We start from the raw sequence: 25,829 nt of genomic DNA on the forward strand, positions 1-25,829 counted from the left end.
CAATGCTGCGCAATTTTACTATTTGTACTTTTGGTCAATTGATGACACTTTTCCTGGTGTCTGCCTATAATTGAGCTGTTTGGGAGGATTATTTTTGTCCCCCCCCCCGGTGTTGTCTATGCGTATTTGTTTTGCCTTCCATTTGAATTCAATGGGGTTCGGGTATGTTAGACTGGACGTTTGCCAAAACCGAATCTTGAAAGGTTTGCTCATCTCTATTGGTAACGGTGCTGGATATTGTTTGACTTATTTATTTGCATCAAATATATTTAACTGTGGTTTTTTTTTTTTTATATTCTTAAATTTTTTTTAGGTACAGTGCACAAAACCTGAATGTGGAAAGTGGCGTCAGTTAACAAAGGAGATACAATTAACTATGCAAATGGCAAAGACGTACCGATGTGGTATGAAGCTGAATAATGTTCTCAAGGTAACGTGATGATGCTAGCCATCATTTATGAAAATTAGTGGATAAATTACTCGTAACAGCCAAAAGATCACAGCTATCAGTGGTCTTTAGGTCTAACACTTTTCCTATATATATATATATATATATATATATATATATATATATATATATATATATATATATATATATATATATATATATATATATATATAATTTTTTATTTTTTTTTTAATAACAAACAGTAATACTCAGCTAATGCCCATTCAATTCAGTCCCTCGTCTCCTGTAAGAAAACAAAAATAAAAAGCAATATCCCTCATTTGTCTGACGTTCCGTCCCACGCAATAATCCATGTCTGGGGATAAATAGTTTTCAACCTCAAGGGTGCCAAGATGGGACCGTCCATTCTGAAAAGCACTGATGAATGAGGTGTTGCATCAGTGTATAATGGTGACGTCATCGAGGTTACCTCTGGTCACTGAAGCTGCATTTCCAGCCCAGCTGAACTGCGATGACCTCCCTCCTGTGAGAGGTGAGTTCACCGGGAGAATTTGCAGTGAATTTGAACGGAGGTGAACTCTCCTCTCACCGGAGGGAGGTCACCGCAGTTCAGCCTGGCTGGAAACGCAGCCTCCATGACCGAAGGTAACCTTGATTATGTCACCGCTAGACACTAATGCTGTGCTCGCAGCACCTTGTTGATCAGTGGTTTTCATCCTGGACGGTTGCATCTTGGCACCGTCCGGATTGAAGACTATTTATCCTCGGACATGGATTATGGCGTGAGACAGAACTTTGGACAGGTGAGGGATATTGTTTTTTGTTTTCATACATGATGCCTCTCCATTATTATGTGGGCTTGATGTCAATAGACAATACAAAGGTGACATCAACCCCATAAATATGAACCCAGCTTGCTACCGCTACAGGGCGAGTGGGAAGAGCCGGGCATAAAGTCAGAATTGGTGCATCTAATGCCAGTTTCACACTAGCGTATGGCAGAGCTGCGGAGGGATGCAGACTTCCTCCGTGAAGCTCTGCTCACTACCGCACCTCCTCAGGTCAGCTCCACCTATGTCTGAATGTGGTCTGCGTACCTATCTTTAACATTGGGTACGCAGGCCGTGCAGATGTATTCGGATGCGTCTGCATGCGTCGTTTTGACGATGAGGCGAATGCAACATATTGCAACACATTGCATTTGACGCGGGTCGCCCCATCGTCAAAACGACACATCCGCATATATCCGCACGGCCTGCGTACCCGATGTTAAAGATAGGTACGCAATCCGTATGCTGACGTAGGCGGAGCTAACCGGAGGAGGTGCGTCAGTGGGCGGAGCTTCACTGAGGAAGTCTGCATCCCTCCGCAGCTCTGCCATACGCTAGTGTGAAACTAGCTGAATAGATGTGCCTTTTCTGAGCTGCTGCGGGCTGCTATTTTTCCTCTGGAGGTGTCAATATCCATGGCTCCTTACCAGCCTGAGATTACCAGCCCCCAGCTGTGTGCTTTAGCAAGGCTGGTTGTGAAAAATCTGGGGGGGAACCCACAACGTTTTTTTTTAAATTATTTATTTAAATAATTACAAGAACAGCGTGGGGACCCCTGTATTCTTCTTTTTTTTTTTTTTTTCTCAGCAGTATTTGGCATGCTGCGATTTCACTCCGAAATCGGACAGTGCGAGGAAAAAAATCATATGCCGTACAGGCTATCAGTATGGCATCCAATTGGTTTTTTTTTATTACGGATACATTATAATACTGTAACATGGAAAACTGAAAACTGTTAATGGTCCTGTAAAAGATTAATAGCTTCTCAGTAAAAAAATGGATTGCACACAGAGAGCAAGTAAGAAAAAACCATCCCAATCTCTTGTATGAGAATGGGACCGATTTATAATTATTTATACGGAAGTATGAACCTACCCTTATTTCAAAGAAATTAATGTTTTGTCGCTGTTTTTTATTGCTTAGGCTGAAGGTTCAGATCATTGTTCTATGCCAGAAGACCTGGTAAGTGTGATGTATGGAAATGAGGGTAAGAAGCTGTAAACTGAGATGTAATTACATGTGACTATATTGGGAGAATGAATATGAAAAACATAGCAACCACGTTAGCAAAAGGGTATGGCATGACTGTATAACAGCGAAAAGAGTTGCTTAAGTCATTCATATGCTGTACATGTGTGTAATCTTTCTAATGCCACGTTCACATGTTCAGTATTTGTTCAGTATTTTAAACCAAAAGTGGGTGAAAATGTCACGACTCATTTTTGGAGTCATGACAGCTCTGGTGCTTATTTAATTTAAACGTGGTTTTTACTTTTGGCCAGCAAGTGTTAATGTCCGTTTCCTTGCTGGCAGCTGCTGTGTTGCTGGTCAGCTGTTGTGGGTGGGGACAACTCCCACCATCCTTTAACTAGTCACCTGACACATTATCTCACTGTTGGTAATAGAATTTTTCTCTGGAGACTAGCCGAGGAGTTGGGAGATCTCTGGAACTGTCTGTGTATGCTTGAGGTCCTGGTTCCATATCCTCTGTTGTGTGGAGCTTGCAGCAGAAGCTTGAGCTAAGTTTTGTTTTACCTTTCCTTGTCTGTCTCGTGCTTGTCACTACCCTCTGTGTGTATACCATCTGCAGTGATGAGGCTAACGTCCTTACCGACTAGCAAAGTTATAGTGAGGTGACAGCTAGGGACTAGACACGTGTCGGCAGCGGTGGGAAGGACCCGCATAGGGTATTAGGGAACTTTAGGGATGGGCACAGGCTGTGTTAGGAGGTACCCCAGCCCCCATTCCCTATTGTTATGGCCTTCCCCTTTTGCTATACATGTGTGTTTGTGTGTGTTTTGGGTCGTGACAGAAAATTGCATGTGTTTCTATTTTACTTTTCCTCTGATTGTTCCACTCCTGGTTTTGGCTTATAAATACTGAGATAAAATATTGAACTTGAGAATGTGGCTCAAAGGTTCTATAAACTTGAAATGCAGAAATTACATTTTTTTTCCAGCTACAGAGATGCTAAGGGTGCAGAAAAATGGCCGTATAAGGCCGGTTTCACATTAGCGCTTTTTAAGCGCACGCACGGCCGGGGGTAGCTCCGCCCCCGAGCCGGCTCTCTGCCCGGCGTGCCCGCCCCTTGCTTGTAGCGCCGCCTACTAGCGGACAGCGGCGCCTGCGATCGGCGCACCCTATCTTTAGCATAGGGTGCGCAGATCGTGCGCAGGCCGTGCGCTAGTTGCGCTTTGACCTGCGCTGCGCACTTTTGACGGTGCGCCGTGCGCGCCAAAATCCGAAAAGTTTGATTTTGGCGCGCACGGCGCACCGTCAAAAGTGCGCAGCGCAGGTCAAAGCGCAACTAGCGCACGGCCTGCGCTCGATCTGCGCACCCTATGCTAAAGATAGGGTGCGCCGATCGCAGGCGCCGCTGTCCGCTAGTAGGCGGCGCTACAAGCAAGGGGCGGGCACGCCGGGCAGAGAGCCGGCTCGGGGGCGGAGCTACCCCCGGCCGTGCGTGCGCTTAAAAAGCGCTAATGTGAAACCGGCCTAACTTGTGCAAGGATCGCATTGCAGTGGATGGACTGGCCAGCACCTTTGCTGACCAGAGTGTAATGTATTTCTATGCCGCTCTCACCCTCAGGTCAGCGGTCAGTTGGAGTATTGCAATGCGTTCCTCACTAGAAATATGGCCGTCTGTGTCCTAAGACAGATTACCGGAGGTGGGGTCGGGCTTTGTGTCTCAATTTTCCTCCCTCACAAGTATAATATAGAGATGGGTTTTCAGTTCAATACAGTAATATGGTTGTGCTGTAGGTAAGGCTAAGGAAGTACCAGCTCATATAGTACTGGAAGACTTCATATATTGTGCACTCCCAGATTTCCAGTGTGTGGCCTCGAATTGCTCACCAGGTTGGGGGTATTTTGTGGGGAAAAATGAACGTTGTGAGTGGCACAATGACTATGTAACTATTTATGTAAATTTTAACAAAATGACAGTCCTATAACACTGTTAGTTTTGGGGGATATGGTAGTAGAAATTCATTTGGTGATTGAAAACTTATTTGAAGAATTCACAGTAAGGACTCATACCCATCACCGTGAAAAAAAATTCTCATTTTGGTCCTGAAAATTGGACAAGTATCATGTGATTTTCATGCGAGTACAATCCGATTTTTAACACCTTGCATCCAATTTACATGCTAATGTGAGCTGATTCCAATGCGATTTTTAACATGGGCTTTTACATAGAGGTTTGCTGTAATTTACAGTTTTCCAAGGAAATATTCTTCAAGAGAAAAAAAGGCAAGGGATCCCCCATGTCTTTTGAAAAGTTGGAAATTCATCTGCTGTATACAGTAAAATCACAGCATGATCCAACAGAAAAAGAATACATATATGTGCTTAAAATAGATATAAAGATGTCAGTCACATATATAATATAGTACTTTTGTAGCGTACTGTATATGGTCTCTCAGCCGCCCCAGAAATGGCGCACCATAAGATGCTCCAAATCTGGCATTTAGCCTCGCTCTTCCCACTTGCCTGGTGTGGTGCCAAGTGGGGTGATATTTTGGTGGGTTGATGTCACCTTTGTATTGTCAGATGCCATCAAGCCCAAAGGTTAGTAATGGAGAGACGTCTCTAAGACGTCCATCCTCATTAATAACCTCCTAGTGATATTGTATTAAAAAAAAAAAAACCATCACACCTGGAATAAAGTCCTTTAATTGAAAGAATGGCTCAGACTCATTAATGAATCCAAATTAAACCATATTCATGGCATTGCCCAGTCCACTGAACCCCTTGTTCCCTGTAACAGAATTAAAATAATAACCATATTCCTCACCTGTCCGCAGAGAAGATGATAATCCACTTGTCCCGTAATGCGTTGAGCTCTGCTACATCTAGATGGCAGGTTGCATTGTTGCATGATGCGACTATACAGCCTGCTATCCAGCACAGGCACTGAGCTGTTCTTTCTCAGCTCATTATTTTGCGGTGATCTCCTGTCACCTCACTGACGTCACCGCACGCGAGAACTTTCTCACGCTCGTGGTGGAGTCAGAAAGGTCCTGGGAGTTCACAGCCATTGAACTCCGTTCAACTCACTGACGTCAGCACGCTCACCTTTAGAACTTTTCCCACGACTATGCAATATGATATCTTGATTACCTCTTACTGCATTTTATCGCAGTATTGCAGCCGACAAAAAAATGTAATTCTGGAGGTTTTGATGATTTTTTTTTTTTTTTTTTCTTGTTAGACGGTTTATCGATTGGATTAATTTATTTTATACTAGCTGAAGAGCTCGGCATTTTCCTGGGCATAGTAACCAACTGTGGTTAGTTATAACAAATTATGATTATATTGCCCATAAAACCGTGCATCTAATCCTATCCTGTGTGATACTGACTGCTGAGTCGTGTATCTAATGCTATCCTGTGTGATACCATCTGCTGAGCCGTGTATATAATCCCCTATCCTGTGTGATACTGCCTGCTGCGCTATGTGTCTAATCCTCTCCTGTGTGATACTGACTGCTGAGCTGCATCTCTAATCCTCTCCTGTGTGATACTGACTGCTGAGCCGTGTATCTAATCCTATCCTGTGTGATACTGACTGCTGAGCCGTGTATCTAATCCTATCCTGTGCGATACTGCCTGCTGAGCCGTGTATCTAATCCTATCCTGTGTGATACTGACTGCTGAGCCGTGTATCTAATCCTATCCTGTGCGATACTGCCTGCTGAGCCGTGTATCTAATCCTATCCTGTGTGATACTGGGCTCCCCCTGCAGTCTGTGTTGGCACGGTAATAAATTGTGTTATTTCCAGCTTTACAGAAGGACGATAGCACCATAGAAATGATAAGAATAATAGGTCTCAGTTACCACAACTGTCTACAAAGAAAACTGTTGCTGATAGCAACCAATCACAGCTCATTTTTCATCTTTTAAACAGCTCTGGGACAGCGTGGCGAGTTTTGAGTGGCGACTTTTGTGCTTTGACTTTTATGTGGCGAGGTTGGTGTATGTGTGGTGAAGCACGTGGTAGTGTGTGGCGCATTTTGTGTGTGTGTGTTCATATACCCGTGTGTGGTGAGTATCCCATGTCAGGGCCCCACCATAGCAACTGTACGGTATATACGGTATATACTCTTTGGTGCCATCGCTCTCATTCTTTAAGTCCCCTTTGTTCACATCTGGCAGCGGTCAATTTGCCTCCAACACTTATCCTTTCACTTTTTCCCCATTATGTAGATAGGGGCAAAATTGTTTGGTGAATTGGAACGCGCGGGGTTAAAATTTTGCCTCACAACATATCCTATGACGCTCTTGGGGTCCAGATGTGTGATCGCAAAATTTTGTAGCTGTAGCTACGACTGTGCAGATGCCAATCACACACACATACATACATACACACTTTTTCCCCATTATGTAGATAGGGGCAAAATTGTTTGGTGAATTGGAACGCGCGGGGTTAAAATTTCGCCTCACAACATAGCCTATGACGCTCTCTGGGTCCAGACGTGTGACTGTGCCAAATTTTGTTACAGTAGGTGCAGATGCCAATTACATACATACATACATACATACATACATACATACATACGTACGTATCCACATTAAGCTTTATATATTAGATTTTGATTGGACATTTCTGAATACAGCAATTCCAAATATGTGTAGTTTTTTCATTGTTTTTTATCAATCGTACAAAAAGAGGGTGATTTGAACTTGTTTTTTTTCCCCATATTTTTTAAAAATTTTTCTTGTTAAATAAAGTGTAATCATCCCATCAGGAGACTTGAAAGCTGCGATCGTCCTAACTGGTTAACAGCTGCGGGTGGAGCTCCACTCTATCCTCAGCTGTTAAAGGCACGTGACAGCTGATTAAATCATCTGTCGTGTGTAGAAAGATGCGGGTTCAGTGTCGGAGTTATGATGTATATAAATGTGATATGTTGTGGATGGGTTAAAGGGAACCTGTCATGGGCTAAAACACTCTTTACCTGCAGATATACAACTAATCTGCAGCTAAAATAGAGTTAAAATGCTGCTTGACTGTCTTACTGCAACCATGTTTGCCGGGAGAAAATAAACCTGTATCCTCAGCTAAGCTGCCCACTACTACACCATGAACGGTGGCTGTAGTCGCTCCCCAGCACTTTGACCGCTCACTCTGCAGCACATCAACAGCTCCTTTCAAACTACTAAAAACGTGAAGAAGATAATCAGAATTCTCCTTTTCGGTGAAAGTTGTAGGACACTAAAGGTATGCAAATCCGCAAGTCTTAAATGTGGATTTTGGTGTTGGTTTGCTGCAAATTTCCTCTTATTCACCGCAAAGGGTGAAATTTGCTATGAAAATATGCAACATGAATTGGATTGCAGGTCAATTGACGTGCAGATTTTTATTTTTTGCCAGTATGTGGATGAGCTTTCTCAATCTTTCATTTTGTTGTTCCATTTTGTGTCAATGAACTCTAAAGATCAGAGAAATGTTTTCTTTTTTTGGAAAGGTGTTCTAACTTGATGCCAGGGTGCAAATACTATTTAAATTCTACTGTGAGTACATACTATAATTTTGTGCTAGATTAGAGCTTGTTTACACATTGCATTTTTGCCACGTTTTTTGCCTAAAAAAATACGATTTACAGTGCCAGCAAAGTGAATTATCATTATGCTTTTGCTTATATATCACTATCATATTCCGCCACGCTTTACAGACATTATCATTACTGTCCCCAATGGGGCTCACAATGAGATTTCTATCAATTCCTTCAGTGGTTTTTGCAATGTTTTTTTTCTAAAAAAAAACCAAAACATATCAAAACTGCTTTAAAATCCAGGTATTTTATGCAGCGTTTTTCCTGCCAAGAAATACTTCTGTGGTGCAAAAATGTCTGCTGCAAATACGTAATGTGTGCACCTGACCTTATTGTCTTTCTGCTCATTGTCAGAGGGTTTCTGAGGTATCGACTCATCAGTGGTACGCAATGCTTATTCTGCCTCCGCTTCTGAAGGACAGTCCTTCTGCTCCATTGCTGGCAGCTTATTACCCCGACTGTGTAGGCATGAGCCCATCTTGTACCAGGACAAACCGTCTTCATGGAGACAGCAAGCTAGAGCAAAGCAAAGGAGCCTCTTTGAATACTGGTAAGCTTCCTATACATCTTGGTAGAAGCTTGTTGAGCTAGAGGTTTTGTAGAATGTATTGTGAGGTAGCGCTGTCATTTAAGTAGGGGATCACTCGCTTGGCAGCCACAAAATCAGATACGGCACAGGTTTTCCATAAACCAGTATAGTCCATGCGGTTTATTAAACATCATAAACCATGACCAGCAATATATAAACGGCATGGTGTCCATGACAGAGCTTCACTCTGTTAGCAATGTCCAATATACACAGGCTCTTCAGCCTCATCATTATCTCACCCACGTCGGGGTTTCCTCATTGCTGTTGCTTCATGCTGCAGACATCCACTCTCTCCTCTGGGACTCTCAGACGCTGGCATCCATTACACACAGCCACTCCACAGGCTGTTAGCCAGGAGACGACTCTCCTCACGGGACCTTCCGCTCTGAGCCAACCAGATCCCTGCATTCACCCCTTGTGACTCACCCCGGCAACATTATATCGTTCATGGCCACGCCCACTGGGTCACATGACTCTGACCTCATCACAGGTCCTTCAGGCATTTTCACACTCTTTGCAACCGTGCTTTAAACACACCCCCTGGGTGGGTTTGTAGGTAACCAGGCCCCACCAACTCTCCTAGTTACCTGGAGACTTCTCCCTCACATTAACTCCCTCCTGGGACCTCCACACAGCGCCCCCTAGCGGACACAGTTGTTACTACACCACAGTATTCATTTTGTCTTTCTTTGCTATAGGGATCAATCCATATTTTCAGCCGTTCTATCAACCCAATGAATGTGGCAAAGCTCTGTGCGTCAGACCAGATGTAATGGAACTCGACGAGCTCTATGAATTTCCTGAGTTCTCGCGAGACCCCACAATGTATTTGGCAATGAGAAATCTTATTTTGGGCTTGTGGCACATAAATTGTAAGGTAGGTTTATAGTAAAATGGACTTTGGATTACATCTAAGTGGAAGCAACCATGTTGTTTGGACTCGTTCAGCTGTGCAGCCAGCAGAGGGCGCAGCGCGCACTAACTACGTCACTGCGCCCCCTCCTGGCTAAACGTCACTGACACAGGAAGCCAGACAGCGGTGAGCCGCGATGGAACCCGGACAGGTGAATATCGCCATACTTACCCCCTCCTGGCGCGGTCTCTGCAGCCCGGCTTCTCCTACGGTTTCCCTTCCTGCCTTCAGCGGTCACGTGATACTGCTCATTACACATGAATATGCGCATATTCATGAGTTTAATGAGCGTTACCACGTGACCGCTGAAGGCAGAAAGGGAGACCGTGGAGAAGCGGGGGGGCTGCAGAGACCGCGCTAGGAGGGGTAAGTATGATCTCTGACACCCCCGCTCCCCCGCCGACACCCAGGTATATGACTCGTCTATAAGCTGAGAAGGGGACTTTCAGCCCCAAAAAATGGACTGAAAATCTCGGCTTGTACACAAGTATATACGGTAACAGTAATTGTATTTATATTCATAAATATAGTTGAACTAGAAGATCTTTCTTGATGAAGGGCTCGGTCAACAGAAGACTAATCTGTATATTTATAGATCAAAGTAAATGGGGGGGGGGGGAGGTGTTTGCAGCTTTGATATGTCAGACTATCGCATTTGCCACAGTCTTGGTTTAATGTAATGAATAGTAAATGATACATAATTGTTTCTTGTTTTTTTTTTTTTTTTTTCTAGGAGGTGCTGACACTCCAGACTTGTGCACATCATATAATGGTGAGGGGATTAGTTCGCATCCGCTGTGTGCAGGAGATGGAAAGGATTCTTCATTTTATAACGAGGAAAGGACTGGTTAATACTGGAGTTCTGTCTGTTTCGCCTGGTCAATATCTCCTTCCAAAGGGATATCACAGTGTAAGAGAAGTACTTGTGATTTGATTGTGTGCTCCTGTGCTGCACACAGTGGTAACTCCTATACTCTTTATTTCCATGATAGAAATCTGTGATTATTGTTGGAGCAGGAGCGGCAGGATTAGCTGCCGCACGACAGCTGCACAATTTTGGCCTTCAGGTAAGGGACTTATTTGACTTACATTGTATGTAATTACTTTTTGTTTTTCTTTTTGTAAATCGAGGTTTCTTCAGTTGTGGTAAAAAAGAGTAGTTCAGTTAAAGGGGCATTCAACGTTTAATGGTAAAATGGTAGTAAATATAATAAATGCACAGATTACTGTATTATTCAGAATTCAGACTGCAAGATTTTTAGACTTCAGAAAATATAAAAAAAATACATTTCCTACTAATTAAAGCTCTCCTGATGTGAATAAGCTGAAGGGTAGGTTTCATCAGAGGTCAATAAAATGCTCTAAGACGCTCTATAGGGAGCTAATAATTAGGTTAATGGGGTTTTCTGGTCTGTAAACAAATTTCTGATCCGTTGAGAGTAGTGGATGAGACTTTAGTTGGCATGTGAGCGCATGTATGCAAATCGCAAACTTGTGGTCTGATGGCCGACCAATAACTCTGGGAATACAGAGAAATCATGACAGGGTGAGCATTGTGCACTCTTATGAATTCAATATATGCAGTCATTTAGAGCAACTGTTTAAAGCTCAGAAAAACGCCTTCATGTCATTTGATGCAAGTTTACGTTCTGGTCGGGATGGGGTTTCCGCAAAATTAGTTAAACTTGCATCATGGCAGTTGTCAGGGAAAGGAGAATATGACCTTTGACCAGCACACGGCTATCACCTGTGCAGGGGGGCTTTTCTTAGTTATCCTACCGGTGCCACCAAATGTCAGGGAAAGGAGAATATGACCTTTGGCCAGCACATGGCTATCACCTGTGCAGGGGGGCTTATCTTAGTTATCCCACCACTGCCACAATGTGATGAAAAGCAGCAAGCTAGTCTTGACCTATCAATTTACCCCAGGGGCTTATTTTAGTTATCCCACTGCTGCCACAATGTGTTACCAACTGCCGGGATTTATGTAATTCCACTTTTGGTTCTGCTTTGGAACTTGCAGCTCTCCGGTGCCCCTTTTACCCTCAAGTCAGTCAGGAAACTGCACCTAGGATAATTAGTCGCCGGACGGGCCACTTGTTGTGCACTGGCAATTGGGCACACCGCAGCAAGGGAATTATAAAGGCTCTGGCCGCAGCCAGACAGTACTCACTCATGACAAAATTACTTCAGGAAAATGTAATCATATAGTGAACGTACATTTCACTTTAAAACAGATTTTATTTCTTCTATTAAAAGCACCTAACCCAGTGTGGAAGGTACAAAAAACCCACAGATACAAATAACCAAAAACCCTGCCTGCCAAGACCCTACAATATACCATGTGTATATATGGGGTGTCCTCAACTCATGCTAAGTCCTACTTATTTGCTTCATTATATTTATGCATTCCGGTATATGGAGTTTTTGAGTGAAGATTGCTGAGGGGTTATTTTTTAGGTACCCTCAATTGATATGAAGGTCTATTGGTTTTTGGAGTATATTATTACTCATTGATGTTATAATGCTGTTGTGTCTAAAGACTATTGTATTAGAAACCTGCCAGCGGTTTATTGAGCAGGAATTTTTGGGGCATGGGGTTTTTTTTTTTTTTTGTCCCTGTTTGCCATTTCCATTTAGCAAGCCTATTATATGAAATGTTATATATAAGGATCTGTTCCTTTCATTTCTTTCCTTCGCTATATTGTTTTCCCACCTATATTTATAGAGTTACATCAGGGGAGAGAGGGGTAGTCCATGTTGAGTGAGGGCGCCTAACAATTGTTCAACCTCCACAGCAAGGAAGGCGTCAGATTAGGTATATTGTAGGGTCTTGGCAGGCAGGGTTTTTGGTTATTTGTATCTGTGGGTTTTTTGTACCGTCCACACTGGGTTATGTGCTTTTAATAAGAAGAAATAAAATATCTGTTTTATGCAGCCAGACAATACGCTTATAAAACCCGTTCCGTCACTGCCAGCGGTACCCACCTAGCCCCAGAACACACTTCGCCTCCACCAGCTCTGATTACTCTATCAATATTTAAATTAATAAAGAGGGTTCCAAGCCAACCCAAATTAGTAGCGCAATTAACTTTTAGGCACGTGAATTCGTTATAAAGCAAGGAGATACGAGACTAGGGGAGACTTAATATATATGTACAAGTATATCAGAGGGCAATACAATTATCTCTCCAATGAACTGTTTATACCAAGGACTGTGACAAGAACAAGGGGGCATTCTCTTCGTTTGGAGGAAAGACAATTTCTGCACCAGCATAGAAGAGGGTTCTTCACGGTAAGAGGAGTGAGGCTCTGGAATTCTCTTCCTGAGGAAGTGGTGATGGCCAACTCACTGAATGAATTTAAGAAAGGAATGGATGCTTTTCTTGTGAGTAACAGTATAGAAGGTTACGAATGACAGAATATTATAGGTAGATGGTTGACCCAGCTTAGGGGAAGGAATTTTTTTCCCTATGGAGAAAATTGGCTTCTACTCTGTGGGTTTTTTGCCTTCCCCAGGATCAACAATGCAGAACAGCTGCACTAAAAATAGGCTGCACTAGATGGACATAAGGTCCTCAGCCTTCAAAACTATGTTACTAATAATTTTATATTTTACTCCAAAAAAGATAGGCAGTGTTTACAGAAGGTATAAAAAGATTTTACAAAATGAGACCATTAAAATATGTACAAAACGATTACAAATAAAAAGGAAATTAAGACAGAAATGAACACTCACATGTTACTTAGATCATCTCAGGCAACCATGCTGGTGGGAGGGGCCAGACGTCACAATGCATCAGAAGGTCTGGCTGCAGCAGCTTCCCAGGCAAGAATGAGGCTGGTCTGAGGGAAAGTAACTTATACCTCTGGGCTTGTGACATCACTAAAGGGGCTGTTTTACCTGCACCCTCCCCTAGCTCAGTTACAGATTTGGTTCTGAAAATTTGTAACTTTCATAACTGGGCTTGAGAAACGAGCAGAATATCGGCAGAACCATCATTCATCTTATTTCGAAATTAGCTTTCTAATGAGTCCAAACTCGGACTAGCTATTCCACTTTGTTCAGGAGAAATCCATTTCTCTGCTTCTGCTGGTGCCAAAATTTAGCAAAAACCACTGTAGTGAAGCTCTATTGAAGCACATCCCCATATTCATTTTCATATTTCTATAATAAACTCACGTCGCTCTGACCAAATGAGTAGATTCTGATTGTAGGCTATGTGAAAAGCCAGCACATTTTGAAAGACAAAGGCATTCCTTTGGGAGGTGGTGACAGGAAGGAGTGAGTGAGCTGTAGTTTTAGGTTAGAGCTAAGGAGAACACACAGCTGCCAGGCAAGGGGAAGGAAGGAGGGTTGCCTGTCGCTGGCAGCTATGAAATTGGCAGAAAGTTCTAGGGAAGTGTAGAGTGGAAGATTCCGTAAGGTGTGCTAATGAGTGGAATCATAGCTCATATTCACATTATCGCTACAGCAGTCATGTGGGCACAGAAGCTGTGCATGTGCTATCGTAAGTGATAGTCGAGCCCCAGCAGTCACAGCCAGGATTGGTGCCTGTCAATATAAATTGCAGCATTTGGCAGGCTAGGAGAAGGAGGGGAGCTCCCTTTACGCCCCGACCATCACCTCCACAAAATTTTCACTGACAATCATTGTCATGGCAACCCAAGGTCATCATGATGACTTCCTGGTCTACCAGCTACGGTGGCCTATTTAAAACATGCCAGGAACATGGACTAAAACAGTACAATAGTGATAAACACACCGATCCATACTAATTAAAAAAAATATTTTTCTCTATCGCTTCATTGGGGGACACAGAGACCATCGGTGTACGCTGCTGCCACTAGGAGGCTGACAATATGCACAAAAAAAGGTTAGCTCCTCCTCCGCAGTGTACACCCCACCGACCGGCAGGAGATTCCTCATTTTAGCTTAGTGTCAGTAGGAGGTGGACACGGGTCTTTCATTAGACCCTTATCTACCTCGATGTGCGGCGTTCCTTTTCAGGTTCCGGAGGGATACAGTGTGAAGAGTCACAACTGTACTCCCACAAAGAGACTATGAGTACGGCGTGTACTGCCACCCCGTATCCTCATAGGTCTCCACAGCAGGACCAAGAGCTCAGCACGGATGCGTGCCAGTGATCCAGATGGTCCTCGCTCCCCGTCTCCCACCCACTCACCCACCAGAGCCTGTCGGTTTGGATGAGACGCGGACACTACAAAAGACAGCGTGGGATAATGAGGTACCTTTATTGAATGCCAGACGGAGGTAAGTATGGGGGCCGAGTCGCGTCCTCCTTATCCCTAGATGGGCATCTCGGCGGCTCCAATATTATTCAAAGCGGCCACTGCGGCCGCCGCAATTACTCCTGGCCCTGGCGTCAGTAGGGGCCTTGCCCGGCGTTTTCCCCCCACCTTCAGGCCTTGGCGCAGCAGATAGCAGCGGCGCTCTGCAGAACGGTTGCCGCTGCAGCGCTGCGGGACCTCCGCGCCGCCCCGCGCTGACAGGCGGCCGCCGCTTTTAATTTAGGCCCCGGCTTCATTTCGGGCCGCCTTCTGCGTCGCGGCCACGCCTCCCGCCCCTTTCTTCTAAGCGGGCTTCTCTCCCGCCCATTCTAGGCCCGCCCACCGCTCTCCTTGATCCTAGCCTGTTCTTGGCCAGCGGGCGATGCCTTCCTTCAGCTTCGGCGGCTAGCTCCGCCCTTCTTCCTCTGAAAGCGCACGTTCTTCCTGCTCCTCTCAGGCGGCCGCCATCTTCGCAGCAGCCTGTCAGCTGGACTCCGCTGCCCTACATATTCAGACATGTCGTGTGGCACATTTTCTAAGGACACCGGACTGTGAGTAGCTCTGCATCTGCAGACTGACGCCCCCCCCAACCTTCTGGCAGTTCTTCAGGGTCCATATTTCCTTCCTTCATTATGCCTAACTCTAAGGCGGAGTGGGGCCGTCCGCCGGTCCCCACGGGCTCTTTAGTCCAGTTCTTCGCATGCTCCTTTGGCAATCGCAAACTCCCCTCAGCAATCCCATTCAGCAAGACCCCATCCAGGAGTCATCTATTGCGCCACGTGGAAGCGAACCCCCCATTCCTGGTTGGGCCTCGTCTCTTTCACAATCTGTGGCAGACCTCACCAGGGCGTCTCAGTCCCTAGTAGCCGTCCACTTCTGCAGGGTCCAGCAGGTCACATGATGCTCCATCTGAGCCAGCCAGCAGAAGCCGCAAAAGGCCCAGACAGGACCTCCGGCCGGGTTCTCTTTCTGGCCTCACATCCCCACATAGTCCTTCCCAGCAGTCGCCCTCCCGTGCCGCCTCACCCGAGCCAGGTGAAGCGCTCTCGGATGTGTCATCCGAAGTGATCTTAGAGCTGGATTCGGACCAAGACGCGGACATGAAGGTTACGGTACAGAACCTTATTGCGGCGATTAACCACACCTTCGCATTCTCAGACTCCCCTGCAAATCCTCAGAACAGGAGGTTTCGTTCAGACGGGCAGAAACACCTTCCAGGGTCTTCGCCTCCCACTCTGAGTTTGGCAAGATCCTTACCAGGGAAAGAGAAAATCCGACCAGGCGCTTTCAAAGAGGGAAGCGCCTCGGCGTGCTGTACCTGTTTGCCAAGCAGCTCACCGACAACTGGTCTGCTTCCCCCTCGGTATATGCACCCGTGTCCAGACTTTCTAACAACACGGTCCTCCCGATTTCAGGTGTGGCGTCACTAAAGGATTCTAATGATAGAATTATAGAATCTTTAGCAAAGTCAACATTCGAAGCGGCTGCAGCAGTACTAAGCCCAGCCTTTGCTTCATCTTGAGTAGCGAAGGCCATAGCCACTTGGGCAGAGGATCTCCGCAAGGGCATCCTAGATAAAGCCCAACCAGAGCAATTGACCGAACTGGCCAACCAGATATCTCATGCAGGGGATTATCTGCTTTCTGCCTCCTTGGATGCCGCGTCTTGCGCAGATCAGGCGTCAAGCAACGTGGTAGCGATCCGACGTACAATTTGGCTCAAGGCTTGGCAGGCGGATTTGTCTTCAAAAAAGTCCCTTACCAATCTGCCTTTTCAGGGAGCGCGTTTCTTTGGATCCCAGCTGGACCAGAATATTAAGGACGTCACTGGCGGCACGAGTTCCCTCCTCCCTCAGTCCAAGCCTCGCAGACCTCCGCTAAGATGTCTGTTTCGGTCCTTTCAGACTTTCCGCCGCTATAATGCGGCAGACATCTTCTCTAACCAACAGAGACCGCAGGCACGCCAGAATAGAAAAACAGTGTCCTTCAGACCCACTCCCTCTTGGCGATCTCACAACTCCCAGGGCAGATCCTCCAGATCTGGACGGTCCACATCAGCATGACTATCAACGAACTCCTGAGGGTCCTTCCCAATTAGGAGGTCGACTCCTTTTCTTCAGAGACGTCTGGCTGGCCTCAGTAGAGGACGCTTGGGTCGGGGAGGTTGTATCATCAGGATACAAGAGAGAGTTCGTTTCTCGTCCCCGGGATCATTTCTTCGAGTCCCGACCTCCAAAAGATCCGGCCTTGGTTCCGGGGTCCTTCGCGTCCATCGCCTCTCTCCTCAGTTCCGGAGTGATTGTGCCCGTTCCCGAATCAGAACGTTTCACGGTGTCTTGTTCAAACCTGTTCGTGGTGCCGAAAAAAGGCGGTACAGTTCGCCCCAGCTTGGACCTCAAGTTACTCAACAAGAGAGTCCGACTGCGTCATTTCCGAATGGAGTCTCTTCGGTCGGTAATCGCTCCCATGGACACGCAGGAATTCATGTGTTCACCTGCAAGAAGAAATGGGAATAAGCCATGTACTGGGGGGATCACCACAAACACATGATTGACTTAGAGAGAGACAATTTTATTATCACATATATAAACACCAGACATTAAAAACATTTAAAAAGTCACACATGTGACATAACAAACAAAGGCTCATAATAGAGCACCCACCCTATACTCGCACCCCACAATAACAGGTGATCAAATACCAGCCCATATAAACAGCATACCATCAGGTAACTTGATATAAATTGATGCCTCCATAAGCAGGAGAAAATAACCCCTGTACCTACTTGAAAATTAGATAAAGCACCTAAGAAATCATGGACATGCATGAAGGCTGGTCACCCTAGCCAAAATATCCTTATAGTGACGGTCATACAAGAACATACAGTGCTAATGTGATTGAGCACCGGCAATATGGGCTGAAATACAAAGAGTCCACACTCCGTGCATGAAAACCTGAAGCGCTGCCGTCACATGGCAGAACCTGTGTGGGGTGGAAGCAGGGGGGAAGGAAAGACCCGACGCGTGTCGCCACCTGCAGTGGCTTCGTCAGGGGTAGTGAAAATGGCCTAAACGATTCTTTATATATGGAATAGAATTTCAATCATGGAGTTCAGCTGCATCACTTACTGGGTTAGTTTCATATTCTCGGCAATACTGCGCATGCGCCGGCGTTTGCTGGCAGGAAGAACATCACGGCCCTCATTAATCATGAGGGCCGGGTTAATTTCATGTTCCCGGCAATACTGCGCATGCGCCTACGTTCACTGACAGGAAGGGCGTCATGGCCCTCATTTACCATGGAGACCACAATATACACAAGTTGCGTGCGCTGCAATATGGCAATAACGCGCATGCGCTCTCTTCAAACATCACTAATCATAGTTATAAAAAACCAAAGGTGATTCAATGCAAGCGCGGCCACACAGCAATACAGCGCATGCTTCCACTTAAAAAAGAGAGAGCATCATGGCCTTCATTTACCATAAAGATCAAGTCAGTTACATATTGTCGACAGTACTGCGCATGCGCCGGCATATATTGACAGGCGGAGCGTCATAACCCTCGTTTACCATGGAGGCTGTAATGTATACTAATTACGTGCGTTCTACTGTAACAATACCGCTCATACGTTCTCTATGAAACAAGGGAAACTCATCACTGATCATGTTTGGTAAAAAGAAACAAGGTATAATTCACTGCAGGCGTTACACCGTGACAACACAGCGCAAGCGTCCACTTAAAAGGGAAGCGTATCATAAATACTATCTATTAACGTAGCAAACAGAAAAAATCTGATGCAGCAACCTGCCCAGCGTTCAAAGTAATCATAGAGACTGATGTATACTATAGACGTTCAGTGAAGAGCGCACCTAACTAGCAAGTTATTGTACATAAGGTATTTACACATACGTGAGCAAAGTATAGAGTTTTCAAAGTAGTTATGCAATATACCATTTAGCATAAACAATGGTCACAATGTCTGGTGTTTATATATGTGATAATAAAATTGTCTCTCTCTAAGTCAATCATGTGTTTGTGGTGATCCCCCCAGTACATGGCTTATTCCCTTTTCTTCTTGCAGTTGTTTATGCTATTTTTGAATAAGCTGGGGTTGTACCCCACTATATGATATGCGCATTGTGGTGCCCCCACTACCTGCTTTCTAAGTTCATGTGTTCAATAGACATCCAAGATGCCTATCTACACGTTCCCATATTCTCCGGCCATCAGAAATTCCTGCGTTTCGCCAGGAACATTACCAGTTTGTTGCACTGCCGTTCGGTCTCGCCACCGCACCCAGAGTGTTTACAAAGATCATGGCGGCGTTGATGGCCTTGTTGAGAATCAGAGGTCTCGTTCTTTTTCCGTACCTCGACGACATTCTAATCAAAGCTCCGTCCTTTCATTAAGCTCACCAAAGTCTTACCTGTCCAATTTCGGGTGGCTCATCAACAAAAAGAAGTCCTGTCTTGTTCCGACACAACGTCTTGTGTTTCTGGGTCTATTGTTCGACACTCGTCGATCGAGGGTTTTTCTCCCACAAGAAAAGATTTGCTCCCTGCAGCGGGATGTACGATCGCTACAGATCTTACGACTTCCATCTCTCCGAACAACAATGAAAGTCCTGGGAAAGATGGTGGCGGCAACAGAGGCGGTTCCCTTTCCCAATTTCGCACCAGACCTCTCCAACACGCCATCCTGTCTCGGTGGAACAGGTCTGTTCTTTTTCTGGACCGCCCAGTTCGTCTTTCATACCGGGTCAGGCAGTCCCTCAATTGGTGGCTGACGTCTCCTATAATCTCCCTAGGACGGTCTTTTCTCCCCATTCACTGGCAGACTGTGACGACTGATGCCAGCCTCCTCGGCTGGGGAGCAGTGTTCCGCGATCACAATGTTCAGGGTCGATGTCGACGCAGGAGTCAACCCTGCCGATCAACATTCTCGAGATACGAGCGATTTAGCTGTCTCTCGTTCACTGGGAGAGACTTCAGGGGCCTGCCTACCCGGATTCAGACAGACAATGCCACAGCGGTGGCATATGTCAACCGCCAGGGGGGCATGGAGTGTCTCAGCCCTGGCAGAGGTGTCCAAGATTTTTCATTGGGCAGAGGTTTCAGTCCCGGCAATATCCGCAGTGCACATTCCCGGCGTGGACAACTGGGCCGCCGATTTTCTCAGCCGTGAGGGTCTTGGCGGCGGGAGAGTGGTCCCTACATGCGGAGGCATTTCTTCAGCTTTGCCGTCATTGGGGAACCCCGAACGTAGATCTGCTAGCTTCTCGCCTCAACAGTAAAGTCCCACAGTTTGTATCCAGGGCTTGAGATCCCCTCGCAGTGGGCGCCGACGCTCTGGCCAATCCTTGGTCGCAGTTCGAGCTCCCCTACCTGTTCCCTTCCCTGCCTCTTCCCAGGCTGTTGAAGAAAATCAAGGCGGAAGGAATTCCAGTCATCCTCATGGCCCGAATTGGCCCAGAAGGTCTTTGTTCGCGGACGTCGTCAGCCCTCTCGCGGACACCCCTGGAAGCTTCCAGACAGGGCAGATCTGCTGTCTCAGAGTCCGATTTGCCACCCCAATTCTCGGCCTCTCAAATTAACGGCGTGGCTGTTGAGACCAAGGTTTTGAAACTATCAGGTTTTTCGGATCGAGTTATTCAGACCATGATCCGGGCCAGAAAGCCATCATCTTCCAAAATTTATTACCGTACTTGGAAGGCCTATTTCACTTGGTGCGAGGCTAACGACATTCCGCCCATGCGTTTTTTCGCTCCCTTCTGTCCTGGCGTTTCTTCAGGCAGGGCTTGATGCAGGCCTTGCCCTCGGCTCTTTAAAAGGTCAAGTTTCGGCGCTGTCCGTTTTATTTCAGAAGACGTTGGCCTCCTTGGATGCAGGTCAAAATCTTCCTTCAAGGTGTGGCTCATGCGGCTCCTCCATACCGAGCGCCCGTAGATCCTTGGGATCTTAATTTGGTTCTCGAGGTTCTGCAAGGTCCTCCCTTTGAACCTCTCAGGGAAGTTTCCCTATCTCTCCTTTCATGGAAAGTAGCCTTCCTAGTAGCCATCACCTCCATCCGGCGCGTGTCGGAATTGGCGGCCCTCTCTTGCCGCTCTCCTTTCTTGGTAATCCACCAGGGCAAGGTAGTTCTGCGGTCTCCGCCCTCTTTCCGTCCTATGGTGGTGTCCACTTTCCACCTGAATGAGGACATTGTTCTCCCGTCCTTTTGTCCGGGACCAGCTCACCCTCGGGAGCGGTCCTTGAACAGGCTGGACTTGGTCAGGGCGATGAAGGTTTACCTAGCTAGGACGACTCCTTTTGCGGAAGACACTCTATTCATCATTCCAGAGGGGGCGCGGAAAGGTCAGCCGGCCTCCACAGCTACTATTACTCGCTGGATCAGATCGGCAATTTTGGAGGCCTACCGGGTCAAACATCGATCGGCCCGTCCGGGAATTAGAGCCCACTCTACCCGGGCAATGGGTACCTCCTGGGCGGTGCATCACAGAGCTTCCGCGCTGCAGCTTTGCAAAGCTGCAACCTGGTCATCGGTTCACACGTTTGTGAAATTCTACAAAGTCCACACCTACGTTTCGGCAGATGCCAGCCTAGGTAGAAAGATTCTGCAGGCAGCGGTGGTGAGTCCGCTGGCCTGATGGAAGTTTGTTCTCCTTCCCCAGGGACTGCTTTGGGACGTCCCATGGTCTGTGTCCCCCAATGAAGCGATAGAGTAAACAGGATTTTTGGGTTGCTTACCGTAAAATCTGTTTCTCGGAGCCTTCATTGGGGGACACAGCACCCTCCCATGTTCTACAACTCCTGTTCTTATGTTTTGTTAGTTATCTACAGTTGAGTTGTCTGTTCTGTTTTTCAATCTATTCTGTTACTTCTCTTACTGCTTTCTCACTAACTGAGGAATCTCCTGCCGGTCGGTGGGGTGTACACTGCGGAGGAGGAGCTAACCTTTTTTTGTGCACAGTGTCAGCCTCCTAGTGGCAGCAGCGTACACCCATGGTCTCTGTGTGCCCGAATGAAGGCTCCGAGAAACAGATTTTACGGTAAGCAACCCAAAAATCCTGTTTTTTGAGACATATATATGCACAATTAAAATCAGATCAAAAACACAAATGTAGCCACTACATTGACTGCCACAAGAATAACCAAAATATTAAATACTATAACGACATTATATGAAGTCTCTGGAAACAATAAAAATAGTATGTAGGAATATATATATAACCCAATAATAAAAAAAAAAATACACAATGTGTGGTCACTAAAATTATAATGACCAGGGCAAATCTAACAATACAACATAACAGCAGCGTTCAATAAGTATAGCATATGTGTAATGTATTATGCATATAATTAATATACACAGTAACCATATGCGATTTCCTGTAACTATGCCTAATACCTGAATCTTCCCTAAATATCTGGTATGATTTACTTTTCAGTTATTTACAAATCATTTAAGTGTATAGCAGTATGGGATCCAGACAACAGAAAAAAATATAGCAAGCAAGTCAGAGAAATTATCGCTGCAGCGTCCTCAGGGGAAATGCCAATACTTACTGCTAAGGCACCTGTCTATAGATTTTATGTGTGCTAATATATAGAAATATAAAAAAATAATAGCTCTCAAAATATGGAGATGGAAAAACTATAGCTCCCAAGATACAAAATATGGAGATGGAAAAACCTTTTTACTAAAAAAGTGTGGTTTTTTTAGTGTATGATGGCAGCCAAACATAAAAAATACCGTATTTTTCGCTTTGTATTTGTAAGACACCCCCCCCCTCCAAACTTGGGGGCAATAGAGGGGTGTGTCTTAGAAAGCATACATGCCTTACCGATACCGGTAGGCTGCAGGCTGGGATAAAGGGGTGTCTGGGTGTTTCCGGTGCACAGCGGTGCTGCGTGGATGTCCTGTGCTGCCTGGGGCTCTACCGACGTTTTGCGACAGGCCAGAGTCCCGGCACTTCCACGGTTCCTTGTGTGGTGGTCTCCAGGAATATGGCCTCCGTTGGGGGCAGCGCATGCGCAGATGGTGATCACGGGATCAATATATCGAGAGATTTTGAGGGGAAAAAAGTGCGTCTTATGGTCCGAAAAATACGGTACTATCAATACTTGAGTAATCATTTACTTAATTTATGTTGCAAATCTGTAGTGTTGAATATATGATGGGAAATGTTTTTATGTGCAATATATAATCATTATAGTTTGTTATAACAAAGTTTGTTACTATGCCCGGGCAACGCCGGGCTCTTCAGCTAGTCCCATATAAAAATTGAAAACTAGGGGCTAAAACAACATTTTGGTGGTAAACATATATTTATTCATTCTTCACTGCCCAATGGTATAAAATTCTGAGGCACATGTGATGTGAACATGCTCACTGGACCCTTAGATGAATCCATTGGAGGGGTGTAGTCTGTAAAATGAAGTCCCTTTTTATAGAGGGTTCTGCTGTTCTGGCACCTCAGGGGCTCTGCCAATTTGACTTGGCACCCTCAAACCAGTCCAGCAAAGTCTGAACTCCAATATTATTGTTTATTATTATAGTGCCATTTATTCCATGGCATTTTACATGTGAAAGGGGTACTTTATATGGCACTCCTTCCCTTCTGAGCTTTGCACTGTGCCGCAAAAGTAGTTGTTGACCACATATGGGATATTGGCATACTCAGGAGAAAATGCGTAACAAATTGTAACGTTCATTTTCTCCTATTAATCCTTTTTTAAAATCAAAAACTTGGGGCCAAAGCAACATTTTAGTGAGAACAAATGGTAATTTTCCATTTACTTAGCCCAGTGTTTATACAATTCCGTGAAACACCTGAGGGTTAAAAATTCTCACTACACCCTTAAATGAATTCCTCAAGCGGTGTAGTTTAACCCCTTCATGACCAGAGGTATTTTCAGTTTTGTTTTTTGCTCCCCTTCTCAGAGTCATAACTTTTTTTATTTTTCTGTCAATGACCTTGTGAGGGCTTGATTTTTGTGGGACAAGTTGTACTTTTTAACAACACCATTGATTCTCGTGTACTAGAAAACGGGGAAAAAAATTCCAAGTGCTGTGGACTGCAATCCTACACTTTTTTGTTTTGCTTTTTTACTAGGTTCACTAAATGCTAAAACTGATGATTCTCCAGATCATTACGAGTTCATAGACACCAAACGTGTAGGTTCTTTTTTATCTAAGTGGTGAAAAACAATTACAAACTTTATTAAAAAATAAAAAAGGCGTCATTTTCCGATACTCGTTGTGTCCCCATTTTTCGTGATCTCGGGTTGGGTATGGGCTTAATTTTTGCGTGCTGAGCTGATGTTTGTAATGATACCGTTTTGTGCAGATACGATCTTTTAATCACCAGTTATTGCCTTTTAATGCAATGTTGTGGAAAGAAAAAAAAAACGTAATTCTAGCGTTTTGACTTTTTTTCACTACGCTGTTTAGCGATCAGGTTAATGCTTTTTTTTATTGATCTGGCGATTTTGTACGCGACGATACAAAATATGTGTATGTTTGTTTGTTGTGTGTGTTGTGTTTTTTTTTTTTTTTTATTTTGATCACGGGGCGGGGGTCCACCGGTGGGCGGATTTCCGGCATGATTGCCGGAAGCACATGTTAAATGCTGCTGTCAGCGATTGACAGCGGCATTTAACGGGTTAATAGCCTCGGGTGGAACGCGATTCCACCCGCGGCTGTTTCTGGCACGTGTCAGCTGTTTAGAACAGCTAACATGTGCCGGGGAAGATGTGGGCTCACAGCCTGAGCCCACACCAAAGGGAGCGAGTACGACATTGGTGTACAATTACACCTGATGTCGGAAAGGGGTTAAAAAAAACTGGAGTCACTTGTGGAGGTTTCTGTTATTTTTGGCATGTCAGGGGGCTCTTCAATTGTGACATGGCATCCACAATCTCTTCCAGTCAAAAATGCATTCCAGAATTCAATTGGCGCTCCTTCTCTTCGGAGCCTTGTGACGGTTTTCCACTGTTGCAAAGCAGTGGCTCTGCAAATGCGACATTTTATCCGCTATCAATTCCAGCTAATTTTGCACTCCAAAAGTCAGATGGCGTTCCTTCCTTTCAGAGCCATGCACCCCAACAGTAGTTTTCCACTACATATGGAGTTTCTGCATACTCAGGTGATATTGCACAACAAAGTGAGCAAGTTTTCTTCAGTTATCGTTGTAAAAATGAAAAATTTGGAGCAAAAGGAACATTTTTGTATGGGAATCTTTTTTTTCTTTGCACATTGTTTTAATTCCTCTGAGGCACCTAAAGGGTTAAGATATTGAATGTGGTTTTGAGCACTTTGAGGTTGAAAGTTGTTAAAACCTTTTCACTTGGAGGTATTTTCTGTCACATAGGCCCCTCAAAATCCTTTCAAATGTGCTGTCGTCCATTAAAGGGAATCTGTCGCCCCTATTAGCTGCCGGCATAGACATTGGGGGCTTATCTACAGCATTCTGGAGAGGTCTGGCGCCTGCGCACTGCAGAATTCTGCTCTGCCCTCAACAGGGCAGAGCAATGCGCCTGCGCCGGAGCCATTACAGGACGGGAGAAGAGTACGTCATCGTATGAAGAAGGGAGGCGCCGGACGGGACGGCGACACCCATCGGACCGGATCACCCACCCCGGTGAGTATACTATAACTTGTTTTTCTTCTCTTTCAGGTTACATCGGGGGCTTATGTACAGCATTACAGAATGCTGTACATAAGCCCCCGATGTCTATGCCGGCAGCCAATAGGGGCTAAAAAGGGTGACAGATTCCCTTTAAAAAAAAAAAAAAAAATTGTTTCACAAACATGCTCCTCATCATAGAGACAGACTGTTTATGCTTCAAGGCAGCCTAAGAACAAGTCTCTTCTTGGTTTCTCTGATAGAGCAGGAAGATAAGACTCTGCCTACAGTCCCGCCCCGAAGCATGAGCATCTCATTAGGTGAAAACTTCTAACACACAAGACGGATTTCTTGACCCCCCCCGATACCATTTTAATCAGTATAACAGTGGC

The 25,829-nt window shown here is 45.3% G+C and overlaps 1 protein-coding gene across 2 annotated transcripts in view; it reads left to right on the forward strand.

Moving 5' to 3' along the window:
• KDM1B (lysine demethylase 1B) overlaps window positions 1–25,829 on the forward strand; it is a 132,340-nt gene that overhangs the window by 39,315 nt on the left and 67,196 nt on the right. For both annotated transcript variants that reach the window (XM_073566101.1, XM_073566100.1), the window contains exons 5-10: window positions 314–430; window positions 2,383–2,421; window positions 8,370–8,565; window positions 9,303–9,481; window positions 10,251–10,427; window positions 10,510–10,584. In XM_073566101.1, coding sequence (XP_073422202.1) covers window positions 314–430; window positions 2,383–2,421; window positions 8,370–8,565; window positions 9,303–9,481; window positions 10,251–10,427; window positions 10,510–10,584 — 783 coding nt within the window. The remainder of the gene's footprint in view (window positions 1–313; window positions 431–2,382; window positions 2,422–8,369; window positions 8,566–9,302; window positions 9,482–10,250; window positions 10,428–10,509; window positions 10,585–25,829) is intronic.

This window comes from Dendrobates tinctorius, unplaced genomic scaffold (genome assembly GCF_039654945.1).
Source record: "Dendrobates tinctorius isolate UK_male_01 unplaced genomic scaffold, ASM3965494v1 ptg000004l, whole genome shotgun sequence".
Taxonomy (NCBI): Eukaryota; Metazoa; Chordata; class Amphibia; order Anura; family Dendrobatidae; genus Dendrobates; species Dendrobates tinctorius.